The sequence below is a fragment of the Pelophylax lessonae genome, assembly GCF_965119305.1.
Source record: "Pelophylax lessonae genome assembly, chromosome: 13".
NCBI lineage: Eukaryota > Metazoa > Chordata > Amphibia > Anura > Ranidae > Pelophylax > Pelophylax lessonae.
In genome coordinates, this window is record NC_138780.1 from 188,911,636 (window position 1) to 188,924,350 (window position 12,715).

Sequence of the window (12,715 nt, forward strand, 5' to 3'; positions counted from 1 at the left end):
CATCCGTTACCTTCCTGCCATTTCCAGATGGTGATGGTGTGTTCCGGGTCCAGCCCTACGGAGAGCAGCAACTTCCCAGTGGCGCTGAAACTGACGGAGCACACCCCCTTGGAATGGTAGCTGCGCAGTACCGAGTGCGTCTGTTTGTTCATGGCGTCCCATATGTGTATAGAGGGGGCTGAGGCTGCGTGAGAATTAATTTGCATTTTAAAAAATATTAACCACAACCATCACAAAGTAACAATAACAATAGTGCCCTCCCCCCCCCTGGAAATTTCCTGGCCTGCTCTAAGAAGGGAATCTGTGGAAACCCTGCTCTAAAGGGGGATTTATGGGGGACCCTGGCCTGGCCTGCTCTAAAGAGGGATCTATGGGGACCCTGGCCTGGCCTGCTCTGAAGAGGGATCTATGGGGACCCTGATCTACAGGGGATCTTTGTGGGACCCTGGCCTTGCCTGCTCTAAAGGGGGATCTATGGGGACCCTGGTCTGCTCTAAAGGGGGGATCTATGGGGGACCCTGGCCTGGCCTGCTCTAAAGCGGGATCTATGGGGACCCTGCTCTAAGAGGGATCTATTGGGGACCCTGGCCTTGCCTGCTCTAAAGGGGGATCTATGGGGGACCCTGGCCTTGCTTGCTCTAAAGGGGGATCCATGGGGGACCCTGGCCTTGCCTGCTCTAAAGGGGGATCTTTGTGGGACCCTGGCCTTGCCTGCTCTAAAGAGGGATCAATGGGGACCCTGGCCTGGCCTGCTCTGAAGAGGGATCTATGGGGACCCTGTTCTACAGGGGATCTTTGTGGGACCCTGGCCTTGCCTGTTCTAAAGGGGGATCTATAGGGGCCCTGGTCTGCTCTAAAGGGGGGATCTATGGGGGGACCCTGGCCTGGCCTGCTCTCAAGAGGGATCTATGGGGACCCTGCTCTAAGGGAGATCTATGGGGGACCCTGGCCTTGCCTGCTCTAAAGGGGGATCTATGGGGATCCTGGCCTGCCCTAAAGGGGATCTATGGGGATCCTGGCCTGCTCTAAAGGGGTCATATTGGCTAAATATATAAATATTCTTTGCAGGGAGAGCCTGGAGTACCTGGTGGTGCAGGAAAACCTGGTAGTATGGGGAATATAGGTGAAAAGGTAAGACTAAAGAGGGATCTATGGGAACCCTGCTCTAAAGGGGGTCTATGGGGGACCCTGGCCTGGCCTTCTCTAAAGGGGGATCTATGGGGACCCTGCTCCAAAGGGGATCTATGGGGGACCCAGGCCTGGCCTGCTCTAAAAGGGGATTTATGGGGGCAAAAAGGGGCAGAGCATGGGTGACCTTAAATTGATGCCCCCTCTGAAAAAAGTTCTGCGGACGCCCATCTTCTGGGCACACATCCATCAACGTATAGGGCCCTGAATGTGAGCACCACCTGGTACAGCATCCAGCCGCAACCCATTTCAGCCTGCCATAAACTTTGACATGCTGCAGTCTATGTGGCTGGATGCTGTGCCTCCTGGGTGTGTGAAAATGTCAGGACTGGTCACAAATGGGCTAGATGCCCAGTATGCATGTGGTCAAACTGGCAGCGAGAAACTGTTAAAAAGCAGAAAAGTCCAGAGAGATGAAATGAGAGCAAAAGAAAGGTATCTCTTTGTAACTATGAATTTAAAAAAAATGCTACATCCAATGAGTCTCTTGTTATGGAATGCCTAGGCAGCCCCTGGATCACATGGTCTCTGGCTACAGTAAGAACATTTCGACTATTTAACATTATTAAAGACTGAGTTTATTGGTTTCATCGACACAGCAGGCAAAGTATTTAATGAACAAACATGGCTTCCGACATGCATGTATATACTGTAAATACTAATTGGTGGCCCTTTAAAGGAGTCTATATGCCCTGGGGTCAGGCGGAACTTACTGATCACCAATGACTACTATGAGCAGCTGTCACATGATTGGGAGCCGTCCTGCCAACTCCTGATCATGACCAGAGACTGAGAGCCATCTATGACAGCTGCCTCAAGCATTCACACAGATTTCACCAATAATCCCCATAATTGTGCATTATGTTAATTTCCTATGATCGTCAGCACCATCTAGTGGCCATTGTGTATTTTCCTGAAATATTCCAATCAAGAAAATACCACATTATGGACACTAGTTGGAGCTCACACTTGTAGAAAATATACATATCAGACAAGTTACAGGGATTATTTGTGCACATTTTTTATAAAGAGACTCCTAACAGTCAATGAGGACATCATTTACATTGAGGCTATCGCTTTCACTTGGATATCGAAAAGGCATTTAAAGAAATAGAAATTCCCAGTACTATCAATTCGTACTCACCGGACATATCGGCGGCATCCCCTGAAACAATGAAAACACAATATATTACTACAGGGAGCGGAGCACTGATATGTTCTATACAGAAGACCTGAGCACTGATAGGTTCTATACAGAAGAGCTGAGCACTGATATGTTCTATACAGGAGACACAGAGCTGCACTGATATGTTCATTGTGAGGTGGTTGGGAAAATCCAATGCACTTTAGGGGTACAGAAGGGCCCCCTCCATCACAGTTCGATACCTTTGACTACAGAGAACATAGAGATTCTTAGAGGTTGATTACTTCCAGATACATAGATAAATTCCTAACAACCCCCCCCCCCCCCCCCCAGTTCCTCAGTTCCCTACTGCACTGATCTGCATGTGCTGTGAATCATCCGCTGCCCACATCTGGCGGTGCGCGATCCATACACATGTAAACTCTGTACATAGTCCCAGAGTCTTTGTAGCTGCATAATGCGGGCAAATCAATCATTGCTGTCACATGACAGAACTGACCAATGAGAGTCTTTTCTTGCTTCCAGGAGAGAATAAATAACTCTCACTGGTCAGAATAGTCACACTACAGAACTGACCAATGAGAGTCTTTTCTTGCTTCCAGGAGAGAATAAAATACTCTCACTAGAACTGACCAAAGAGTATTGTCTTGCTTCCGGGGAAAGAATAAAAGACTCTCACTGGTCAGCACATTCACATGACCACCGCTGACCATTGACTGCACGCCATTACCTGCAATATGCTGCTATGCGACCCCCAAGGTTGTGTATGGCATTAATATGTATATGCAGGGCTGCTGATGGGGGGGGGGGGGGGGTGAGGGGACAACCAGTCCTCCTGTAGGGGCCCAGGCACACAGGGGGGCCCCAACAGCACAGGGAATCAGTGCGGTCAGGAGGAGGGGCAATTACAGAAGGAAGCCCTGTGCGAATCTCTGCAGCAGCTGAAAGTCAGTCTCTCCCCCACCCGCCGGCTTTCAGCTACCGCAGGGAGAGACACAGACACAGCATCATTCCTGTAATTGCCTCTATGACACTGATCCCACTCCCTGTTTTGCCTGCTTCTGACCTCCCCCCCCTTTCCTGTGTGCCCCCCCTTTCACTGCCTCCCCCCTTTCACTATGGGCTTCCCTGTCCCGTAAAAAAAATAACAAATTGTATATAAAAAAAAAAATATAAAAAAAAATTAAACATTGTAATAGAGAATTTAAAAAAATTGTTAAATAAAATATTTGGAAAAATGTTTAACATTTAAAAATATATATATATACATTTAAAAAAAAAAAAAAAAGTAAAACACAATTAAAAAAGGGCTCATTCACACAATGTCTCTGTTATGTTTGTGTCTGCTAATAATGATTTTAGTGTATTTTTAGGGAAAATATTGACTTCATATTTTCAGGAAGGGGGGGGGGGCAGCAAGGTAGGTTGATTATTAGGTATGATTTCTAAAAGCAGCCCTGTGTATATGGAATGGTACACCGGCAGACTGGGGGTGACTGACAATGATGGGGACAGGAGGAGCAGGGAGGGTGTTGGAAATCCATCTTCCATTTTTTTTTAGGCATAAAAATGCAATTCAGCAGCAGCAGCATGTTCTGTTCTTTGGGGAGGATGGATGTTACAAGACCAGGAAAGGCAAAATAAGCAGGTTAAGATAAGCAGAACAATAAACAAAACAGCATTTTCATCAATGTTCACTTTCAAATCAGATCGCCTGCAGTACCTCTTTTCTGCCACAAGATGCCCTCAGCCCGTTGGTCAGCATCCTTTCCCACACTTCCTATAATCTCAGACCTCATCTCTCAGTCACTCTGCTCTCTTCTCCTATCAGCATGCCCATTACTAGCACATGAGCTTAATGGCTTCTTGTGCTGCTTCTTCCTCTCATACTCCAGCCTTGCTGTAGAGGGACTGTAAAAGCCTAATACTAGGGAGTATGCAGGCACTTGCACAGCTTGCATTTAAAAATGCATTGAATGATGTGTTTTATAATTACAGAGCTGCAATAATTAGTGTCTACTATCTCTGACCGGAATAAAGGTTTAAAAAGTGTTCTTTGGCCATGCAGGCTCCTCCAATCCACTTTTTTACCTACCTTACCTTCGCTCCACATGGATTCTCCCAGCAGCTGAACGGATCGGTGAGAGGGTGAATGGAGCGGAAGTAGAAGAAGCTGCGGGGGTTGCATTAAACTGGGTCTAGCTATATTGTTAAATGCACACATGCTGAGTAATGCATCAATGTAACCCTTCCAGGTATTTATTACCTCTCACTGAGATCACAGCACTCCCCCTGACAATGCCTGCAGAACTATGGCGCCATCATCCAGGGTCACCATCTGCTTCTGGGACTGAGATGCCACAACCTGCTGCCTGTTTAGTTCCTGGCTGTGTTCACAAATGTCCGGCACAGATCAGCCCCTGCTGCAGCCTCTCATCCTTTGACTTGCTACAAAGTTACAATGTACACTCTGATCACTAAGGGAGAGGAGACTGAGGAAATGCTTCCTCCTGGCCTGCAGCAGACTGATGACATCATCTCAGCCTAGGCAAAGTCACTGACTGGACCTCCCCTTTTTTCTTTTCTTTTGTAAAAGGCGGAGCTTTTTTGAAAACTGAAGCTGCTGAGGTATATTGTGACATGTCAGGAATGTATTGTAAATGTAATTAAAGGTTTATAGCACAGTCAGTATTTCATCTCAAGACTACAGATGTGACAATACAAGCTATTTTACAATTGAACCCCCCCCCACTTCCAATCCTTCATATACCCCCCCCCCTTCCAATCCTTCATATACCCCCCGCAACCCTCCAATCCTTCATATACCCCGCCCCCTCCAATCCTTCATATACCCCCCCTCCAATCCATCATATACCCCCCCACCACCCTCCAATCCTTCATATAACCCCCTCCACCCTCCAATCCTTCATATACCCCCTCCACCCTCCAATCCTTCATATACCCCCCTCAACCCTCCAAACCTTCATATACCCCCCTCAACCCTCCAATCCTTAATATATCCCCCTCGACCCTCTAATCCTTCATACACCCCCCTCCACCCTCCAGTCCTTCATATACCCCCCTCCACCCTCCAATCCTTCATACACCCCCCTCCACCCTCCAGTCCTTCATATACCCCCCTCCACCCTCCAATCCTTCATATACCCCCCTCCACCCTCCAATCCTTCATATACCCCCCTCCCATTCTTCATATACCCCCCTCCACCCTCCAATCCTTCATATACCCCCCCTCCAATCCTTCCTATACCCCCCTCCACCCTCCAATCCTTCAAATACCCCCTCCACCTTCCAAGCCTTCATGTACCCCCCTCCACCCTCCAATCCTTCATATACCCCCCCTCCAATCCTTCCTATACCCCCCTCCACCCTCCAATCCTTCAAATACCCCCTCCACCCTCCAAGCCTTCATGTACCCCCCTCCACCCTCCAATCCTTCATATACCCCCCTCCACCCTCCAATCCTTCATATACCCCCCTCCACCCTCCAATCCTTCATATACCCCCCTCCCATTCTTCATATACCCCCCTCCACCCTCCAATCCTTCATATACCCCCCCTCCAATCCTTCCTATACCCCCCTCCACCCTCCAATCCTTCATATACCCCCCCTCCAATCCTTCCTATACCCCCCTCCACCCTCCAATCCTTCAAATACCCCCTCCACCTTCCAAGCCTTCATGTACCCCCCTCCACCCTCCAATCCTTCATATACCCCCCCTCCAATCCTTCCTATACCCCCCTCCACCCTCCAATCCTTCAAATACCCCCTCCACCCTCCAAGCCTTCATGTACCCCCCTCCACCCTCCAATCCTTCATATACCCCCCTCCACCCTCCAATCCTTCATATACCCCCCTCCACCCTCCAATCCTTCATATACCCCCCTCCCATTCTTCATATACCCCCCTCCACCCTCCAATCCTTCATATACCCCCCCTCCAATCCTTCCTATACCCCCCTCCACCCTCCAATCCTTCATATACCCCCCTCCAATCCTTCAAATACCCCCTCCACCCTCCAAGACTTCATGTACCCCCCTCCACCCTCCAATCCTTCATATACCCCCCTCCACCCTCCAATCCTTCATATACCACCCTCTCCCTCCAATCCTTCATATACCACCCTCCAATCCTTTATATACCCCACCCTCGAATCCTTTATATACCACCCTCTCCCTCCAATCCTTCATATACCCCCCTCCACCCTCCAATCCTTTATATACCCCCCTCCACCCTCCAATCCTTCATATACCCCCCTCCACCCTCCAATCCTTCATATACCACCCTCTCCCTCCAATCCTTCATATACCACCCTCCACCCTCCAATCCTTTATATACCCCACCCTCGAATCCTTTATATACCACCCTCTCCCTCCAATCCTTCATATACCCCCCTCCACCCTCCAATCCTTTATATACCCCCCTCCACCCTCCAATCCTTCATATACCCCCCCTCCCATTCTTCATATACCCCCCTCCACCCTCCAATCCTTCATATACCCCCCTCCAATCCTTCCTATACCCCCCTCCACCCTACAATCCTTCATATACCCCCTCCACCCTCCAAGCCTTCATGTACCCCCCTCCACCCTCCAATCCTTCATATACCCCCCTCCAATCCTTCATATACCCCCCCCCCCTCCAATCCTTGATATACCCCCCCCAACCTCCAATCCTTCATATACCCCCTCCACCCTCCAATCCTTCATATACCCCCCTCCACCCTCCAATCCTTCATATACCCCCCTCCAATCCTTCATATACCCCCCACCCTCCAACCCTTGATATACCCCCCCCCCCCAACCTCCAATCCTTCATATACCCCCTCCACCCTCCAATCCTTCATATACCCCCCTCCACCCTCCAATCCTTCATATACCCCCCTCCAATCCTAAATATACCCCCCCCCACTCCTTCATATAACCCCCCCCCCCCCGCTCTGGCACCGGGTGCTCTGCTCAGGTTAGACTGATCTGTATGTACAAACATACCTACTTGGCCAGTTGCCACAATGTTGGTGAACTTTGGGTGTTGGTTCACGGTGAGGCACAAGATGTCATCTGTGTGTTCTTGGTAAAAACTCTGAGATCCTGCAAAGAGAAAGACACTATTTTTAACCACTTAAAAACCAGGCCTATTCCTGACATTTCAAAGAAAAAAAGCTATCAGCGCAACTAAAAGTGCAGTAAATGTAATAATTAATAATTAGCTCCGGCTGCTCACATTAAATGTGTTTCCACGCCACAAAATAGACCAAAAAATAATAAAAACAATGCTGCACCAGATAAAAAAAATCAAAAAGGACAACTGTGTCCCAATGGGCGAATAAATAAATAAATAGAGCAATAAGTGATCAACCAATCATTCGGTAAATATAAAAAAATATGGCGTACAAAAACCTTAATTAATAACAATTAAGGTTTTTGTATACCTTATCTTTTTATAGTTACTTAACGATTGGTTGATCACTTATTGCTCTATTTTTTTATTTTATTTATTTATTCACCCATTGGGACACAGGAGTCCTTTTGATTTTTTATCTGGCGCAGCATTGTTTTGATTATCTTTTTATTTCTAACATTTGCTGCTTACAAGTTAAATTCAGTATGTTTTGCTAGAACATCAAATTAAAAACCCCAAACAGTATATATATATATATATATATATATATATATATATATATATATATATATATATATATATAGCAGAGACTCTGGAGAACAAATGGGCGGTCATTGAAATGTTTTATGTCACACGGTATTTGTGCAGCGGTCTTTTAAACACAATTTTTTGGAAAAAAAATACACTTCACTGAATTAAAAAAAAAACTAAGCAGCAAAGTTAGCCTAATTTTTTTCTATATTGTGAGAGATGATGTTACGCCGAGTAGACAGATACCTAACATGTTACGCTTTAAAATTGCAAACACGCAAACAACATTACTTAAAAATCTCCATAGGCGATGGTTTAAAATCTGGCTTTCCACCAGACATTGCTCCTGCCACTCTTCTGCGTTTCTGCCCAAAAGGGGCTTAGTCAAAGACTCTTTGACCAATCCCCTATAGAGTAACAATGTGTTGGGTAGAAGAAGCATAGATAGCTCGTCACCAGACCCTGCTCCTTCTCATCCAACGCATTTCTCAACAAGATGGTCTTAGTCAAACACTCTTTTACTATGTCCTTATTGGGTAATATTACATTGGAGTAGAAGGAGCACAAGCACCTGGCTCTCCACCAGACATTGCCCTGCCACTCTTATGTATTCCTGCCCAAAAGGAGCTTAGTCAAAGACTCTTTGACCAATCCCCTATTGAGTAACATGTGTTGGGGTAGAAGGAGCACAACCAGATAGCTCTTCACCAGACACTCCAATGCATTTCTCCCCAAAAGGGACCTAGTCAAGTACTCTCTGACTAACCCTCTAATGGGCAACAACATGACAGAGTAGAATGAGCATAAGCACTTAGCTCTCCGCCAGACTTTTCTCCTTCTCCCTCAAATTTTCCCTCCAACAGGGGCACTATTTGATTAAGCCCCTATTGGGTAACAATATAACATAGTAGAAGGAACACAAGCACATAGCTCTCCATCAGACATTGCTCCTGCCACTTCTATGATTTTCTCCCCAAAAGGGGTTTAGTCAAAGAGTATGGAGTAACAATGTGTTGGGTAGAAGGAGCATAGATAGCTCGTCACCAGACCCTGCTCCTTCTCATCCAACGCATTTCTCAACAACAGGGGCTTACTCAAACACTCTTTTACTATGCCCCTATTGGGTAACAATATATCCGAGTAGAAGGAGCACAAGCACATAGCTCTCCACTAGACATTTCTCCATCTCACCTGACACATTTTTCCCCAACAGGGGCTTAGTCAAACACTCTTTGATTAAAGCCCCTATTGGGTAACAATATATCGGAGTAGAAGGAGCACAAGCACATATGTCATTTGCTATGTTGCTCCTGCAAGTGCTATGCATTTCTCCCCAAAGGGGGCTTAGTCAAAGACTCTTTGACTAAGCCCCTATGGAGTAACAATGTGTTGGGTAGAAGGAGCATAGATAGCTTGTCCCCAGACCCTGCTCCTTCTCATCCAACGCATTTCTCAACAACAGTGGCTTAGTCAAACACTCCTTGACTAAGCCCCTATTGGGTAACAATATGCCAGAGAAGGAGCACAAACATATAGCTCTCAATCAGACCCTGCTTCTCCTCCAATGCACTTCCCACCAACACGGGCTTAATCAAAGACTCTTCGACTAAGCTCCTAATGGGTAACAATATATCGGAGTAGAAGGAGCACAAGCACATATCTCGCCATCAGACATTGCTCCTGCAATTCCTATGCATTTCTCCCAAAAATGGGCTTAATCAAAGACTCTTTGGCTTAGACCCCTATGGACTAACAATGTGTTGGGTAGAAGGAGCATAGATAGCTCATCCCCATACCCTGCTCCTTCTCATCCAACGCATTTCTCAACAACAGAGGCTTACTTAAACACTCCTTGACTAACCCCTATTGGGTAACAATATGTCAGAGAAGGAGCACAAGCATATAGCTCTTAATCAGATCCCGCTTCTTTCTCTAATGCACTTCCCACCAACAGGGGCCTAATCAAAGACTCTTCGACTAAGCTCCTAATGGGTAACAACTTGTTGGAGAAGGCGCAAAAGTATGCGTCTCCCCACCAAACCTTTCTCCTGCCACTTCTATGCATTTCTACCCAAGATGCTTAGTCATATACTCTTTGACTAGGTTCCTAATAGGTAACAACGTGTCAGAGTAGGAGCACCAACACATAGCTCTCCACCAAACTTTTCTCATTCTCCCTCACATTTTCCCCCCAACAGGAACTTAGTCAAACACTCTTTGACTAAGCCCCTATTGGGTAACAACATATTGGAGTAGAAGGAGCACCAGCACATAGCTATCCACCAGACCTTGCTCCTGCTACTCCTATGCATTTCTCCTGAAAAGGGGCCTTGTCAAATAATCTATGACTAGGACACCAATGGGTAACAATGTGTTGGGGTAGAAGAAGCACAAACACTTTTCACCAGACCCTGCTTTCTCTCCTCTGACACATTTCTCTCCAACAGGAGCTGAGTTCAAGACTCCCTGACTTTACCCCTATTGGGTAAATATGTATAGTAGTAGGAGTAGAAGGAGAATGGTCTACTGGAGAGTTATGCACATCGACTTGGCTTTGTGAAGGTATCCATGCCGCATTAAAGCTTTTTAAAGCTTTTGAGAAAACAACATAGCAGGGTTTTGGCTTTTTAAAATTTATTTTCTGAAGTAAATTTGCCTGACCCCTCCCAAAAACATGCAGTGCACAGGTTACTTACCTGTAGCAACATTATACAGGATCCCAATGGAGGCAGCGTGGTACAGGATATCAGCACCATCATTTAAATAGTGAACGTTGTTTCTGCAGTCTTTACCCCGATAGCCGAACACCAGTTCCAGCACCAGATCCTGGAAGGGCAAATGACCAGGAACAATCAGTGACAGAGCAAAACTTCACCGTTAGAATCTGTTGTGTTCAAAAGTGCAGCATCAAAATAATCCTGACCAAAAAGGCTCGGGCCCCATTTACATTTTTGCGTTTTCTTAGCATTCATTGCGTGAAGGAAGCCCATTGAAATTAATAGGCTGCCAATGCACCCCAATGTTATTCAAATCGGTCATGCATTATTTTTGGCAATGCACCACAGCGCAGGTGCGTTGCATTAGTGTAGGGGTCTCCAAACTACAGCCTGCTAGACATACCCAGCCTGCTACAAGATTTTATATGGCCTGCAGCTAGGGTTAGCGGTGTATCCTCAATGTGCATAGCTTGAGATAGTGTTTCTGCTTCTACCCCTCAACCCTGCAGTCTTCAATGAAGTGCCCCCCCTCCCCCCCCCCACTTGCTGTGTTGTCATCATCCCTGTTGTTGGATGCTACGACTGCTGGCATCCTAGCAACCATTATCATGTTTATCCCAGCATTTACAGGAGGATAGAACTTCCTCCATCCAGACCTGTCCAGGCTCTCAGTCTTTGCCTTGATGCTACAGACACATTGTAAAACTTAGACTGGTAAGAGGGACTCTGTTTGGGACAATGATTTAAGGGGGGACTCTGAATTAGGAGGAGGCTCTGATGATGACCCTGATTTATGGGGTGACTCTGATGGGGACCCCGATATAAGGGGCAGCTCTGATGGGGACCCTGATGAAAGGGGCAGCTCTGAAGTAGGGAGGCGTTCTGATGGGGGCGCTGATGTAAGGAGGAACACAGATGTAGGGGGAGGCTTTGATGATGACCTTGATGCAAGGGGCAACTCTGATGGGGGCCCTGATGCAGGGGAGGATTCTGAGGTAATGGGGGCTCTGATGGGGACCCCGATGTAAGGGGCAGCTCTTATGTAGGGAGGGGTTTTGATGGGGACGCTAATGTAAGGAGGAACAAAGATGTAGGGGGGAGGCTATGATGATGACCTCGATGCAAGGGGCAATTCTGATGGGGACCCTGATGTAGGGGAGGATTCTGATGTAATGGGGGCTCTGATGGGGACCTTGATGTAAGGAGTGACTCTGATGGGGACCCTGATGTAGGGGAGGATTCTGATGTAATGGGGGCTCTGATGGGGACACTGATGTAAGGAGTGACTCTGATGGGGACCCTGATGTAAGGGAGGATTCTGATGTAATGGGGGCTCTGATGGGGACACTGATGTAAGGAGTGACTCTGATGGGGACCCTGATGTAAGGGAGGATTCTGATGTAATGGGGGCTCTGATGGGGACCCTGACGTACAGGGGGTTCTGATGGAGACTGATGTAAGGGGGGATCTGATGGGGATCCTGATGAAAGGGGGGGTCTCTGATAGGTGATCCTGATGAAAGGGGGGGTCTCTGATAGGTACTCAAATGTAAGGGGGGACTGTGATGGGGACCATGATTTAAGGGGCATGATGGAAGGGGGGACTCATTCATTTATAAAACACTTTATTTCAGCCCATTAAAAAAATATAAAATTGACAACGTGGTCCTCATACTGAAAAGTTTGGGGCCCCCTGCCTTAGTGCATTGGGGTGCCATTCACATTCAATCTGTCACCCACTCTGCTACGCAGCCAATGTTCCCCCTACAAAGTTTCCTGATTCTGGCATTTTTTGTCAGTCTGTAGACAACCATGAACGGTAAATCATTGGAGATTTCTTACCTCGATGGGTCTCTTCTTCTTCCCCACGTTGTTGGTCTGAAGTTTTTCCGGCTGCGGTAAGGCCCTACTAACAGGCGGTCTGAAACAGAGAACTGTGAATAAGAAAACGCTAGTCTGTCAGCCATCCCGCATGAGAGTAAGAGATCTGCAGGGG

General features: G+C 47.0%; 1 protein-coding gene across 1 annotated transcript in view; it reads right to left on the reverse strand.

Annotated features, from left to right (window-relative positions):
* Positions 1–12,715, reverse strand: part of EML5 (EMAP like 5) — a 335,723-nt gene that overhangs the window by 31,886 nt on the left and 291,122 nt on the right. Inside the window, 5 exon segments of the mRNA XM_082242783.1 lie at positions 11–184; positions 2,333–2,353; positions 7,343–7,441; positions 10,700–10,829; positions 12,562–12,640. Coding sequence (XP_082098909.1) covers positions 11–184; positions 2,333–2,353; positions 7,343–7,441; positions 10,700–10,829; positions 12,562–12,640 — 503 coding nt within the window.